This window comes from Euphorbia lathyris, chromosome 6, assembly GCF_963576675.1.
Source record: "Euphorbia lathyris chromosome 6, ddEupLath1.1, whole genome shotgun sequence".
Classification (NCBI taxonomy): domain Eukaryota; kingdom Viridiplantae; phylum Streptophyta; class Magnoliopsida; order Malpighiales; family Euphorbiaceae; genus Euphorbia; species Euphorbia lathyris.
In genome coordinates this window covers 6908173-6924863 of record NC_088915.1, presented here as the reverse complement: position 1 = coordinate 6924863, position 16691 = coordinate 6908173, and the positions used below count along the sequence as shown (strand labels likewise).

The window sequence follows — 16691 nt, the reverse complement described above, 5'->3', positions numbered from 1 at the left end:
ATCTAATTGATATTAGTAGGTATAAGTAATCTTCAGACTCAAATATTCATTAATTAGTGATTCTGGATTATAGAGTGTGATGCTTTGATTATATGTGAGCACGATCCACTACATGGGAGGCCCTGGGGTGTGTGAGAGCAGGGTTGGGTATCACATAAAGTAATTGCAGAATAATTAATGTTAGATTGAGAATTCGTCACTCTTGATAAATGGGAGATATATCCATATGGCCGCTTGTGGTTAATTGACTGAAACCCTTGCAAGGTGATAGAGTTAAGAGTATAAATGAAAATTTCACTTAACTTATCTTTCAGAGTAAATTCAACCTGGACAAGTAAAAACGGACTATTCATTATATGTAACCCTGACATGTTCCATGGTTATAAGGAATTGTTCATAGGATATAGTTGATGAAGGATCGAATTATACTGGACCTAATACAGAAAGGTAACCGTCAAAATCAACCTAACTTCTTACCGCTCTGAGGGAATGTGACGATTCTGGTAAAAATAGTCTGCGCACTCATTCCATTATGTGTCTAGTTAAATAGGTTTGATGAAAATAATTTAAATAAACATATACGGCTAGCTGCGGTAAGAACCTAATGGGTCACACATAGAATTAAGACCGAAAGACGGAGTGGTAATTTTGAGAGAGAAGACATGTAGGATGATATTGTTTGGAAGTATAATTTTGATTATATTTATGAATTAATATCGTAACTTAATTGAAGTGCTCTAATGGGATTGGAGTTGTATTTATTAATTATACTTATTAGATGTAAGTTATTTTTATAAATGTTTATTTATTAGAAAAACCAATGGGATTGAAAGTCTAATTAATTAAACTTAATGAGAATAAGAGTTAGAATAATCAAACACTATAAATACACTCCTATGTTGCATATTTCGATCATCCCATTCTTAGAGAAGAAAAGTTCTTCATGTCTCTCATTCGATAAATTACTTTTTCATTCCATTCGTTTCTTAGTTCGTGTGGATACCGTTAGAGGCAATCTACTCTTAGTTGCTATTTGGTTGATTATTAATTTTCATTTTGGTTTCTTGATTGTGTTTGTGATTGATGTGACATCCACGTGGGCGCTTCATTAACAACAATAGATAGTTCATCAAACTAAAGGTATTTTGTTTAATCTCTCTTTATATGACGGATCTTGGGAAAAAGGATAAAATAGATAAAATTTTATAATTCTGTCGTGCCTAGACTTGTCTATTTTCCTTCAAATAGAAGCACTAATGTGCATTCAAAGTTGGTTAGCAGCTCAAGTGAAAGGTATTAGACTTAAATACTTTTATTTGTTAATTTCTTTAGCTTTTAGTTAGATATTAAACTTAAATAGCTTTTATTTGTGTTTTTAGATTCTGAATCAGTTCAAGATTCGTTGTTGTGGACAATTACTAAAGATATGGATGCTCTTCAGGCAATATAAACTTATAAGCACACAAAACTGTATTTCATTTATTTTATATGTATCTAAACATTACTTTTTGTTTTATATTTAGATTGATGAAAATATGAATCAAGTCAAGACTGCAATAATTTTGAACTTGTAAATGTTTGAAATGAGATGAAGAAGAAGACTGCAACAATTGTGTATTTTTGTGTTAATTTAAAACTTACATTTATGTTTTGGAACTTTTTGTATGTTTGGATTTTTTAGATATTACAACCTACATTTGCATTCGAATATTGTTTGTATGAAGATTCGATTTTCATTTGAACTTTTTTTTTAAAATATTTCATTTAGATATGATATATCATACAATTTACGTTTAACTTACTGGTATAAACAAGTACCAACTGGTTTATATTAGTAACACGTGGAGAATTTTTAAATTTTATTTGTGGATTGAGGATTCCCCATTACCTGCGGGGAACCGTGCAGACGGATGTAGGTGCCAAAAAATCTTCGAATATTTTTTTTTGGATTTCCCGAACCGTCCCCCGAAAATATTGGGGGCAAGATGGGGGATGCAAAACCCGCACCGCCCGCCCCGTTGCTACCCCTACATATATAGTAAGAAAAAAAAGTAACTTTCTCTATCCAGTGAAAATATATTATTTACAATTAAGTTAAATTAGTAATTAACGGGTTGATGAGTCAACCCGCGACGTGACATGTTTGTTTTATGGATTAATAATGTGGATTTATTTATGATCTGAATCCATTAATTGTCAACCTTAATTTAAATTAATCGTGGGTTATACAAATTGTCTTAACGGAACTTCTACCATCCTTATAAAATTTTACTTTAGTCTATATTTTATTTTTTATTTTTATTTTGGTCCATATATTTATTTTTTTACTTTTTTAATCTTTGAATTAATTTTACTTTTGATCCTTATACTTATATATTTTTTTATTCTTTTCCTCAAAAAATATTTTTGACTAAATTTTACTTTTTTCTGTTTGTTTTGATCCTTATATTTTCTTATCGTTAGATTAATTTCACTTTTGATCATTATACTTATTTGTTTACTTTTTTTACTTTGAAAAATAATTTTGACAAATATTTTTCTTTTATCATATTATTCAGTTTTAGTACTTATTTTTAATTATTTTAAAATGATTATTTTCTTGTTAAAATAGAATGATTTATTTTATTTTCTTTTAATTTGAATGGTTGAAGTAATAAATTTTCATTTTTATATTGACATGTGATAAATTTATTAATACAAACACATGTATGTATATAAATTATTGTAAAAATACGACTTTGGTTTATTAACTCATTTGAACCAAACATCCACGAATGGAATGGGGGGCGTACCATTCCCTTTGTGGAACTGAAACAAACACAAAAAAAATTCATAGTCATTTCACTCTTTTTTTCTTATTTTCCTTTCCTAATTCCATTTTGTTACCCTTGCACGAGCCAAACGCTCCCTTATTTTATTAATAGCGCGTTCTAACAACTCTAACATTATCTGTGAAATGTTATGAAGTTGAAATTACTTCTTTGATTTTCTAACTAATAAAATCCAAAATATTTTTTTTTATCCTTTAAGGTTAAAATGAAGGATATACATGGAATCATATATCGCGAGATATATGTTGGATAATTATGTCCAAAATAGGCATTTTCCTAATAAAATGTATAACTAAGGCCCGATTTGTTTGGGGGAAAATATTGTGTTTTGGAAAATTTTATGCATGAAAAATATTGTACATGAAAATAAAATATTTTCATGTGTTTGGCAACAACACTGGAAAATATTTTTCGGAGTTTGGCTACAACACTAAAACATATTTTCCAATCACTAAATATAGATTTTCTGTATTTTCTTATTTTCAATTGTATATATAAAACACAAATAAGAGATTCACATACATGAAAGACGGAAAAAACATGAAAAATAGAAAAAAAATATTAAAAACGAAAAAACAATAAAAACATGAAAAACGGAGGTGGAAAACAGTAAAAACGCAAAAAAACATATAAACGGGTTAACATAAAAAAAACATGAAAACGCACAAAATGTGCAAACAGTAAAATGCAAAAAATATGTAGAGACGTGGAAAACTGTGAAACGTAAAAATATAAAAAAATGTAAAAAAATCCATGAAAACAAGAAAATGTAAAAAAAAACACGAAAACACAAAAAACGTTAAAATATATGTTTTTTTTTTGCATTTTGTACGTTTTCTCATATTATTAACGTTATTGTGTTTTTTTTTTGCATTTCTTTTTCATTTTTTCGTGTTTTCACGTTTAGTTTTTCGATTTTTCGGGTTTTCCCTTCTTCTTTTTTTCGCATTTTTTATTTTTCGCATTTTTTTACTTTTTCGTGTTATTCACGTTTTTCGTATTTTTCACGCTTTCGTGTTTTGTTTGCATTTTTCGTCTTTTCATGTTTATTGCGTTTTTCACGTATTGTCATATTTTTGTGTTTTAGCATTTTTTTTTGCATTTTCGTGTTTTTCGTATTCTTTTATGTTTTCGTGTTTTTTGTATTTTTCACGTTTTTATATATTTCGTGTTTTTTCACTTTTTCACGTTGTTCATGTTTTGTGCCTTTTCAAGTGTTTGCTTCTTTTTTTGCGTTTTTCGCGTTTGTTCACTTTTTCATGTTTTTTGTGGTTTTTTTTTTTCATATTCTTGTGTTTTGTAATGGTTTCACGTTATTCATGTTGTTCATGTTTCATATTTTTACATTTTTTAACGTTTTCCCATTTTTCTCTAAACTCTTATGTTTTGGGAAAAATGTTTTACCCTTTTATTTCTTTATTCATTTTCCATTAACTTACCACTTATTTTCATTTGACTTATTTTTCTGCCCAAACAAACACTGGAAAATTGGAAAAATATTTTCCTGCAGAATATTTTTTCCCAAACAAACAGAGCCTAAAGTTGATTTAATTCCTACGGTATGAAAAAACCTTAATTGAATTATTTGATTAGATGTTTAAACATATCAATACATAAATAAATAAAGGTAAAATGTTGACTTTTTATTTTTGGTGTATTAAGCTTTTGATCTTTTATTTGTTATTTGGACACTAAAACTTTGATTTTTTTTTCATTACAGTAAGCCTCTGATGATCATAAACATTAACTTTGAACTAAAATTTATTGACCCAGACTGAGTGGTATTCATTTCACATGTTTCAAATTTTTTATTTTTAATAATTCGAAACTTTTTTTTAATGTGTAATGTGACCATAAGAAAATTGTAAAAACCTTATTTTGAACTGTAAAAAAAAATATAATTTTAAATACAAATAACATGAATATCACTTTTTTAACTGAATTAGATATTAACAACTAAGGCCCTGTTCTTTATCACTTAATTTCAGTAACAATCAGTTCAGTTCAATTCAGTTCAGTTCAGTTCAGTTCAGCATTCAGTTTCAGCATCCAGTTTCAACATTCAGTTTCACTATTCAGTAATTTATCATTATTTATTATATTATCATTATTTATATATAATTTATTATAATTATTATTATTATTTATCTATAATTTATCATTATTTATTATTATTATTATTTATAGTTTATCATTATCTATAAATTAGATAAAAGTCAAGAAATGATAGTTTATTAAAGTATATATGGTTTAATAAAAAAAATAAAACTAAAGTATGCATCCATATTTAAAAATTAGGAATTGCATCCATATTATGAATTATTTCTCAAATTTATCCAATTTATCAATGTTAGGGATAAAATTCCACCATTTTAGACGTTAGAGGTAAAATTACTTCTGACCCAAAACATTATTTTTGCACTTTAACCCTTAATTAAAATAAAAAGTTAAGAGTTTGTATTCATATGAAGATTTGTATTTAATTTCATAGGCTTTAAATTATATATAAAGTTGTGTTTGTATGTAATTTGTATTTTTAATTTAAATTAGACTTATTTTTATTTAATTTCATAGGCTTTTATCGAGCCAAAATTTTATCATCCCGGGCTTTTATTTGATATTCAATTTAGTTTTATCTTTAATAATATATTTATTTATTATTGATATTATTAAATTTATTAGAACCATTATTATTATTATAAGTTCATTAATGTTCAATATTATCATGAAAATTATTTTAAAGTCTAATATCATCATTATTGTTAAGTTCGGTAGCATTCAGTTAAGTTCAGTAGCATTCAGTTAAGTTCAGTATTCAGTTAAATTCAGTTCAGTATTCAGTAGTATTCAGTTCAGTTCAGTTCAGTTCAATTCAATTCAGTTCAGTTCAGTTCAGTTTTTTTCAGCGATAAAGAACAGAGCCTAACCAATTCAACAAGTAATAACTTAATATTATTAAAAAAAAGGCTTAATACATTATCAGCTCCCTAAACTTGTCCATAAAAATAGATTAACTCCCTGAACTTTGTTAATATTCACTAGCTCCCTAAACTTACTTATTTCGTATCATCAGCTCCTAAATTTGTCCATAAAATTAGATTAGCTCACTGAACTTTTCAAGTGTCTCACCAGTTCCATAAACTTGCTTATTCATAACAACTAAATACAAAAACATAATACTAACTCTCGATGCTCATCAATTCGATCTCTCAAACCTGTAACACTAACTCTTATAATAGGTTGAAAGGTATGAGAAACGAAGAAATTACCTCTCGAATAGATGAAGATGTATTTTTAGAATTTAGGTTTACTAAGTTTTTATATTTAGTTGTTACAGAATAAGCAAGTTTAGAGAGCTGGTGAGACATTTGCAAAGTTCAGGAAGCTAATCTACTTTTATGGGCAGTTTAGGAAACATGTGATACGAAATAATCAAGTTTAGAGAGCTAGTGATATGCTAACAAAATTCAGAGAGTCAATCTACTTTTACAGACAAGTTCAGGAAGCTGGTGATGTATCAGACCAAAAATGAATGATTAGAGACTTAATATATCCAAATAAAAGATTGAAAGGTTAATGTATTAAAAAAATGAAAGATCGTGTACTTGTTTTTTCTTACCATAAATAAATAAACAAATAAATAAAGGTATAACATTAATTTGTTCTTCAAACTACACCAATTAGGACTTTGAACTATCAAAATCATTAATTAGGTTTCTAAATTAAACAATAATCATTAATTGAATTCCTATCCTATCCTAAAATCAGAAACCGTAACTATTTGATATAAATTGTAATAATTTATATATTGGTCAAATAAATTTAAAGAATAGAATATGAAATAGTTTAACCGAATGACTTACTCCAATGAGATCTGAATTGATATTTTTATTGTCTTACAAAAAAAAATTGATATTTTTATTAAGATAATAATTCAATTAATGATTTTTTATAATTTAAAATCCTAATTGAGTTTGAGCGAAATACATATTTGAGGTAGTAGTTTTTTTTTTTCAAAAGCCAATGGGTAATAAAAATAATAAAATAGTAGAAAATTAAAGTGTTAATCATTACACACAAATTCCAGCTAATCACCTTTCATTCCCATATTCTCTCTCTTACTTTGCCCTAATCAAAAGAATTTCATAAAATAAAACCCCTTTCTCTCTTTCATTCCCCTTCGCTCTTCCTTCGTTTTTCATTTCTCTCTTTTCTCTCTCTAGAAACACCAAAAAAAGAAAAAAACACGAAGGAGAGAGAGACTTTCTTTTACACAGTAATAAAATATTATTAATAAAAGAGCCACCACCATCTCTTCCACTGCCCGCCTCCAAACCCTAATTCTCTCCATATCTCACTCCGAGCAGCAGCAGCCATGGATGAGTCGGCTCAGCAACTCCAACAAGCTCAACTCGCCGTCATACTCGGCCAAGACCCTGCTCCTTTTGAAGCCCTGATTACCTCTCTTATGTCCTCATCTAACGAGCAACGATCGCAGGCTGAACTCGTTTTTAATCTCTGTAAGCAAAATGATCCTAATTCTCTTTATCTCAAACTAGCTCATATCCTTCAGTTCTCATCTCACATCGAGGTTCGTGCCATGTCTGCCGTTCTCCTCCGTAAGCTTTTTACGAAGGATGACCATGACTTATGGCCTCATATCAGCCCTGCTACTCAGTCTAACATCAAATCTATTCTATTGAGTTGTATCCAGCATGAACAGACCAAATCTATTGTTAAGAAGCTATGCGACACCGTTTCTGAGCTTGCTTCTAATCTTTTGCCTGAAAACAAATGGCCCGAGCTCTTGCCTTTTATGTTTCAGTGTGTGTCGTCTGATTCGCCGAAGCTGCAGGAATCAGCGTTCTTGATTTTCGCTCAATTGTCTCAGTATATCGGTGAAACGTTGATTCCGTTTATAAAGGATTTGCATACCGTGTTTTTGCAGTGTTTGGAATCGTCTCCGAATTTTGATGTTAAGATAGCTTCTCTGAATGCTGTGATTAATTTTATCCAGTGTTTGAGTTCCTCTTCGGATCGGGATAGGTTTCAGGATTTGTTGCCAGCGATGATGCGGACGTTGACCGAAGCTCTAAATAACGGTAATGAGGCTACGGCACAGGAGGCCTTGGAACTCCTTATTGAGTTGGCAGGTACAGAGCCGAGGTTTCTTCGGAGGCAGTTGGTTGATGTCGTGGGTGCCATGTTGCAGATTGCGGAGGCAGAGAGTTTAGAAGAGGGGACACGCCATTTGGCGATTGAGTTTGTTATCACTCTAGCTGAAGCAAGGGAGAGGGCGCCTGGAATGATGAGGAAGTTGCCACAATTTATAAGCAGGTTGTTTGCGATATTGATGAGAATGTTGTTGGATATTGAGGATGATCCTGCTTGGCATAGTGCAGAGAACGAGGACGAAGATGCTGGAGAGTCCAGTAATTACAGTGTTGGGCAGGAATGTTTGGATAGGCTGGCTATTTCATTGGGTGGTAATACTATTGTTCCTGTGGCTTCTGAGCAGTTGCCTGCATACTTGGCTGCGCCAGAGTGGCAGAAGCACCATGCTGCTCTGATTGCTCTTGCTCAAATTGCTGAGGGTTGCTCCAAGGTACAGGACATGTTATGCATCTGTGGTATTATATATCTTGATTTGAACATATTAATTTGATAATATGGATTTGAAGATTATTTTGTGTTTGTTTTTTTAATTGTTGAACTGTTGCATGATTTTCAGCGATAATTTGCTTCAGTTTTCTTTAATAGAACACCCAAAAGAACTCTTTTATCATTATCATGTTTGGTTAAACTTCAAAGTATGCAATATATATATATATATATGTGTGTGTGTGTGTATATATATATATATATATTATATTTTATCTTATTGCTAGTTAGAAACAATGCCTTTATCTGTATGACATTGATTTGCTTATCTACTCCAGTTGTTTGAAAGTAAATTGGGTTGATATGAACAACTTAAGCAAAATAGAAAATGGATACCTATTTTTTTTAATTATTTCAAGTCTTCAAAATGATTGGGAACTTCTCTACTGGCCAAATTTTCAGTGTGATTTACCAAATATTCACAGATTTATCATTTTTACTGATGCTGAAGGTAATGATAAAAAATCTGGAGCATGTCGTTTCGATGGTTCTCAACTCATTCAATGATCCTCATCCCCGTGTAAGATGGGCAGCTATTAATGCAATTGGACAGTTGTCTACGGATTTGGGTCCAGATTTGCAAAACCAATATCATCAAAGAGTCTTGCCAGCATTGGCTTCTTCAATGGATGATTTCCAGAACCCTCGAGTACAGGTTTGTTGCTGCTACTTGATGCCAGTATCATTATGATTCAGTCTTTTCTCTTGGTTGTAGAAAAAGTTGACCCTGCAGTGCATGGTGTTCATTTGACTTGAATCATCCCATGCACACATGCATTTGTGAAGTAAAATTCTCCGCACTGGCCTTTTTGATTGCTGGATCTCTTAGTTTTTGTATTTGTGTTTATATTTGTTTCCATATTCCATTATCACATCTACCTGTAGATATTCCAGTTATCTTCAGTCTTCATTTCTTTTCGAAGGTGTTTCAAGCTTACAATGGATTAATCTGTTTGGGTGTTCTCTTTTTGTGAGTCCGTCCTTTTTGTGTGCAATTTGGACCTATTATACATATATAAATATATACAATCAGAAATACTATAAGCAAGTGATTTGTAATAAACGACTGAACATTGTTTTTCAGATTTAATTGGTCATATTTCCAAATGATTGGATCTCAATTATGTATTGTGAGCTTGTGGCTGATAAAACAAATCTCAGGAGGATATATCTATATGCTACTTGTACAAATAACTAAGCATTTACGTTTTTTCTTCTTATATTTAGGATATACTGAAGACTTAAGATGTAAAAGGAATCCTCATTTTCAACATTTGTGTTTGTATATGGAGAATTCACTTAGTGATGGAGAACTTTTCAGAATTTATTAGGCATGATATTTTCTTAAATTGCTTCTGCTTTGGATATACATATAAAAAAGATATGCTATCTTTTAGAAGAACTTGTGCTTCATTTCTACGTGACTTTCAAATTGACATTGAGTGAAGCTGCATCATGTTTACAATTTTGTGCTATGCATGATCATTACCCACTTTTGTCTATAGGAATTTTAGTACTATCTGGATTGCATAATCTCTAGGTATTATGGTTCATTTCCTGGCCATTGTGCATTGCTTTTTTTTTTCATTGTCATTTACTATTCCCTCCATCCCAAAAAGATAGATCACTGAGCCTTTTTTTTTGTGGTTTAAAAAAATATAGATCAAATAAATGGTTGAAATACAATTTTTTACACATAATTTTCCTAATTTACCCTTATTTAAGCTACTAATATGATTGGGTTAGTATTGAATTGTTACAATTTTTTCAGTAACCGTTGTATTGAGATTAGTAGAATGTTTAAAAATTTGAAAAATAGTTTTTTGATTTCATATATATAATAAACAAGGGGTACATAAGGAAGATTAGAAAAAAATTAATGTCTACAAAAGGAAAGTTCTCTATGATTTGGGACAAACCAAAACGACAAAATGTTTTATCACTTTGGGATGGAGTACCATTTAATGACTGCTCCTTCCCACCTCATATTACTGACACATTTGACATTCAATTCTTGATAGCTGTTGAATGGCGGACATTATTATAGTGCTGCGGGAATTGATTCATTCATTGTATTCCTTATTGACAGGCACATGCTGCTTCTGCAGTACTAAACTTCAGCGAGAACTGTACTCCTGAGATCCTAACTCCTTACTTGGATGGAATTGTCAGCAAATTGCTTGTTCTGTTACAGGTAGGTATATGAATTTACTTTTTTCCCCCTAATCATGTAGAAGTCTAACTTTGATTAAGGCAGTAACTCTTCTATCCTTATAATGTATATATGTATGTGTTGCAGAATGGAAAACAAATGGTTCAAGAGGGAGCCTTGACTGCCTTGGCATCAGTTGCTGATTCGTCTCAGGTAATTTATTATATTTTTTCGATGTTGTCATCTTTGTTGCTATTTTGTTATAGAAGATTTCATCTGAGAAATCTGATATTGCAGGAGCACTTCCAAAAATATTATGATGCAGTTATGCCATACCTGAAAGCTATATTAGTGAATGCAACAGACAAGTCCAATCGCATGCTTCGTGCAAAGTCTATGGAGTGTATCAGTCTGGTTGGGATGGCTGTTGGAAAGGATAAGTTTAGGGAGGACGCAAAGCAGGTATGTAACTCTTATATGAATTCCGTCTAGTGACTTTCTATAAGCACACGGGCATCTGTTGTGTAACTTGGGAAATTACATCTCCTAATGTGTTGTTTCAAGTGAGGTCTTGATGACATCTTGACTTTTTATTCTCTCATATTTTTTACCACCATATTCTTATTTTTTTGGCAATTACCACGGGAGGAAATGTTTGATTATCCCTTAAATTTTCTGCTCACTTATTTCTTAATGTTTTGTCTTTTGTAAGGTTATGGAAGTCCTTATGTCCTTACAAGGATCTCAAATGGAGACGGATGATCCAACAACGAGTTACATGTTACAAGTATGTTTCTATATCTAAAAACATTGTGCAGGGAATTGACAGGTCTTCTGCTTGTTTATATGGGCTTATAATAGTTTATTTACAATGGTATAGGCATGGGCCAGACTTTGCAAGTGTTTAGGACAAGATTTTCTTCCTTATATGGCTGTTGTCATGCCACCTCTGCTTCAGTCTGCTCAGCTTAAGCCAGATGTAACTATAACATCTGCAGATTCTGATAATGATATTGACGATTCAGATGATGAAAGGTATTTTTTCCCCCTGAATCTTAATCTACCTATTATGGATGTATATGCAATAATATGATGTTATTTGGATTATTATTAGTATTATTTGATCAGTTTTTGGTAAACCCAATATTTAAATGTTTAAATTTGTAGTCAGCATTCCTGATTTTTCTTTTTCGGAATTATTTACTCATATCTCTCTCTCTTTTTGCATGTTTTCCTTTTAACTGTTTTATGGGTTTTTCACTTATCCTGATGCACGACCTGCCTTTTATTCTCTCTATCACTCATACATGAGATGGGTGCTTTTTATGCACCTGCTCACTCTTATGTTATGCCATGTGCATACTGAGATATGCACTTTTGGTTGTTGCATGAAAAGATTTGGAATCCACTGATAGTTGCAGCTGTGTGACAGTATGGAGACTATTACTCTTGGGGACAAAAGGATAGGGATCAAGACTAGTGTCCTGGAAGAAAAAGCAACTGCTTGTAACATGCTGTGTTGCTATGCTGACGAGCTTAAGGAAGGGTTCTTTCCATGGATTGACCAGGTCTGTTCCAGTTAATCATTTTTGCTTCTTTCTTGAAATTATATTCCAGCAATATGGTGTTGAAATGGAATTTGCCTTGCAGGTTGCCCCAACCCTAGTTCCCCTTTTGAAATTTTATTTCCATGAAGAAGTTAGGAAAGCAGCCGTTTCAGGTACCCATTAGATACATTGAATTTATATTCTTTCACTTTACCTTTGTATCCTCTGTTGGGCTTTAGAAATCCTCACTGGAATACTTGATCTGTTTCTAGCCATGCCGGAGCTATTGCGTTCTGCAAAATTAGCTGTCGAGAAGGGACTAGCCCAAGGTCGCAATGAGTCTTATGTAAAGCAGTTGTCGGACTACATTATTCCAGCTTTGGTTGAAGCATTACGTAAGGTAGATAATCTGTTACCCTGGTGTCACATAATGCATATTCTTAAGCTAAATTAATAGTTCAGATGGGTTATGAGATTTTGGATCTGTAATTGCTTGCAGGAACCTGATACTGAGATTTGTGCGAATATGTTGGATGCACTAAACGAATGCTTACAGGTTTGCTATATTTATTGATGAGGTTAAATTATATCAGTTCCTTTGGTGGGTTCATGCATTTCCATTGTGATAATCTTCGAATATTCTGCAGTAATAATCCTGAATATCAATGTTACTGCAACCTCCAAGATGAAAAAATCTGTTTTATAAAAAAATAAATAAAGAATCATGTCTTTTTCCCTTCTTGTACTGTCAAAATCTCACACTGTGTTTGGCAAAATTTGTTTCTCCTTCCAGATTTCGGGAACACTCGTTGACAAAGATCAGGTGCGAACTATTGTTGATGAGATAAAAGTAGTAATCACTGCTAGTTCTAGCAGGAAAAGAGAGAGAGCAGAGAGAGCCAAGGCTGAAGACTTTGATGCTGAGGAGGGAGAGTTGATTAAAGAGGAAAACGAACAAGAGGAGGAAGTTTTTGACCAAGTCAGTATACAACAGATTGCATGTTTTTTAGAAATCTTTTTTTTTTTAAATTTTTTTTTCCTTACCATAGCGTCTAATCTGTTTCCAGGTTGGTGAAATATTGGGAACTTTGATCAAAACATTCAAAGCCTCTTTCTTGCCTTTCTTTGATGAATTATCAACCTATCTAACTCCTATGTGGGTAAGTTTTACAACATTTAAACAAGTGGTCAGTTAACGTTGACCATTAATGATCTTTTAATACTATTGTTCTGGAGCGTATTAGAAATTTTACTGATTATTGGCTAATGCATATATTAAAGGGCTGGCTATTGTAATATACTGTGCTTAGTTGTTAATTCAGGACATACCGAATTGATTGCATCAAAAACCAAAATTGTTTCTGCTTCTCTGTTTTGTTGTTATTATGTACTTTGCTGAAATGTTTTGAAAGTAGCATCTGAGTTCTACTCGCTTCCTAAAGATTTTGTTTATGTGATCTATGGAGTCTGTTACTGAGGGTCTCTAATTTGTTGGTATACAAATGAGGTTGCTGTCAGTTGTTATTCGTGAATTTTAGTTGCAAATTGTTTCGAAGTCCAGTTCTGTTTTACCAAGCAAGTCTTAGTGTTGCTGAGAGCTTACCTATATAAAACCTAATCAAGGTTGGATAAATTTTCAAGCTTTATGCTTACTGCATTCTTTGATGTTTTCTTAAATGAACAGAGTTTAAACTGACATCAAAAGTTATCATATTAAAGGTGACAAAGGATACAAGCTGAATGTATCAGTCTGTAGTCTAATATATTTTCTTTCTTTAGGGAAAAGACAAGACAGCTGAAGAGAGAAGAATTGCAATTTGCATTTTTGATGATGTTGCAGAGCAATGCCGTGAGACAGCCCTTAAGTAAGTCTTTTGGAGTTCAAATCATGCAAGCAATGGTTATATCTGAGACATTTGTGTAATGGGATTGTTTCATTGATGCTGGTACAGATACTATGATACGTTCCTTCCATTCCTATTAGAAGCTTGCAATGATGAGAATCCAGATGTTCGACAGGTTTGTGCTGACAAAAGCTTTTGTAATTTATATCTCAGCTTCATGATTTCTCATCAAGTTGTATGATTATTCTCTAGGCCGCTGTATATGGACTTGGAGTGTGTGCAGAGTTTGGTGGACCTGTATTTAAGCCTCTTGTTGGAGGTAAGTCGCCTGCATGCCAGAGTTGTTAATTGCATATTATAATTTTGGGAGTGAGAATTGAAATCAGTTTCATATTATTATTTTCAATCTAACTTTTCCTCTGGCTTTGCTCAGTGGATTTGTTGGTTTCATGTAATGATTTTGGGAGAACTGAATGGGTTTTATCTTGTATGAGATTTAACATTTGTTTTTGTTTATATCCAGAGGCGCTTTCAAGACTAAATGTTGTGATTGGACATCCTAATTCCAAGCAACCTGAAAATATTATGGCGTATGATAATGCTGTTTCTGCTTTAGGGAAAATTTGCCAATATCACCGTGAAAATATAGACTCATCCCAGGTACGCCTGTTTTTATGCTGAATTTCTTTTAGTAAATTGTATAAACAATGTGGGAGGGTGTGTTGTGCGACAGAATATAAACCTTGAAGAGTAATGTTCCATGTGGTGAGAAGTGGCACTCGGGAATGGTGTCACTTTAGCAGCACTTATATTCTTTGTTGTTTTTCTTGCTGTTTGTATCTGAAGCATACGATGTTTTACAGGTTGTGCCAGCATGGCTAAATTGTTTGCCAATAACGGGTGATTTAATTGAAGCAAAAGTTGTTCATGAACAGCTCTGTGTGATGGTAGAGAGGTACAGACTTATTTTTCTATACAGTTGCAACTCGGATTTATTTTTTTGGCAAATGATATATACAGCCCTTAGGGTTGTATATAAGCATTAATTATTCACATATAACAATAAAAAAGAGAATTTTAATTCTAAAATAAATATTTATTTATATTGGAAATATAACAATCTATTATGAATATATGCATTTAAATATTTAAGCATTTAAGTATCAATAAATTTTATGTATTGAAAAACTAAATATCGGAACCCTTATTTTTTTACTTCATTTACTCTCCATTGTTCCTTCACGGAAATAGTGACCAAAACCTCTATCTTGCCATCATCTGCAGGTCAGACAGTGAGCTTTTAGGTCCGAATAATCAGCATCTTCCTAAGATTGTCTGTGTGTTTGCTGAGGTTAGTTGCTGATTTAAACCTTGACTTGATTACTAACTTTTGGTTGCGACTTTACTGACTGAAATATGCTACTTTAGTGACTAAATTGTCTCAAAATTTACTTTAATGACGACCACCAGTATGTGCTTTTTACACTTCAAGTAAACTTCACATTGTAAAGAAAATAATTGAATTCTCTTTTTTAATATCTTTCCACAATAAATTCCATGGAAAATGGAAGTCTTACCAATAAAGGGATTGAAGTTAAATGTAAATATACTGTAAAGGTTAATTCTCAGTGTTAAAGTGCCTTGAAATTGTTTTTTTGCTATTGTTATGATAGGTTCTTTGTGGCAAGGATTTGGCAACAGACCAAACCGCAAGCCGAATGGTTAGCCTGTTAAGGCACCTTCAGCAGACATTACCACCGGCAACATTGGCTACAACTTGGTCACTGTTGCATCCGCAGCAACAAGTTGCGTTGCAGTCGATTCTTTCATCATAGTGTGGCTTGATCCGGGCGAAATGCAATCTCCAATCTGTATGTGTGAAAGTCATTTTGTTACCCATTCTTTTGCATAAGATGGTCCACATCATTTGTTTATGCACCCATATTCTGCCTCAACCTGGCATCGAGTCTGGATTGATTTGAGTGTGAAAGCCCGTCATTGCGATTGAAAGTGAATTCTTTTTTGTAGAATGTGTATATTACTTGTTATATCTTGTTATTATAGTTCCAATTAAGTCAATGAGGAAGAAAGAAGAAGAAAGAAAGTGTAGGCATTTGCGGTTTCGGTTTGGGTTGGGGTACCCATTCTCGTCTTTTTTCTCTTTTTCGTTTGAGGTTTGACGGTTGCAAGAGGCAATCCTTGTCGCAGTTTTGGTCGAATTTATGTTTTTGATTTATTGCAGACTTTATGATTGCGAGTGATCATGTATGGATTTGAAATTTTGAATGTGATTCTTTGATTATATATGCGGTTATGTGTCCATTTGGTTCTTTTTGTAGTTAGGATTTACGTGTTCCGTGTGTGATGAAATAGGTAAATTGCTCGAGACTATAATAAAATAAACGAAAAAATTGAAGTTTTTAACTTCTGATAAGAGATGAATTGCTTTGCAATTAGTCTTCTCAAGGATTAAGAAATATTAAATAGGACTAAATATGAAATCAAGTATTGAAGAGTGACAAAATTATCCTTGTTTTGGATTTAAGAGTTATCATTAACATTATAATTATAGAACAAAGAATAAGGGTAGAATTTGCGGAAAAAGGTCAATGAAAATCTAAAAAGCGACTAATTTAATGAAATTTTGATTTTTCCA

At 32.1% G+C, this 16691-nt stretch overlaps 1 protein-coding gene across 1 annotated transcript; it reads left to right on the top strand.

Annotated features, from left to right (window-relative positions):
- Window positions 1–7000: 7000 nt before the first annotated feature.
- On the top strand, window positions 7001–16355 carry LOC136233510 (uncharacterized). Its single transcript, XM_066023186.1, has 20 exons — window positions 7001–8436; window positions 8944–9147; window positions 10582–10686; window positions 10792–10857; window positions 10942–11106; window positions 11357–11431; window positions 11525–11679; window positions 12077–12212; window positions 12295–12364; window positions 12464–12591; window positions 12691–12747; window positions 12985–13170; window positions 13259–13351; window positions 13971–14056; window positions 14144–14210; window positions 14288–14354; window positions 14559–14695; window positions 14899–14990; window positions 15320–15386; window positions 15709–16355. The coding sequence occupies exons 1-20, from the start codon at window positions 7207–7209 to the stop codon at window positions 15868–15870; spliced, it is 3348 nt and encodes a 1115-aa protein (XP_065879258.1). The 5' UTR covers window positions 7001–7206; the 3' UTR covers window positions 15871–16355.
- The last annotated feature ends 336 nt before the right edge of the window (window positions 16356–16691 follow it).

What these genes read in the sequence shown, in the direction of transcription:
- LOC136233510 (XM_066023186.1), top strand. Translation starts at nt 7,207, where the DNA reads ATGGATGAGTCGGCTCAGCAACTCCAACAAGCTCAACTCGCCGTCATA. An exon ending in CAACGAGTTACATGTTACAA is followed by an intron (nt 11,432 to 11,524) that starts GTATGTTTCTAT and finishes ACAATGGTATAG; the next exon opens with GCATGGGCCAGACTTTGCAA. An exon ending in TTGTCTGTGTGTTTGCTGAG is followed by an intron (nt 15,387 to 15,708) that starts GTTAGTTGCTGA and finishes TTGTTATGATAG; the next exon opens with GTTCTTTGTGGCAAGGATTT.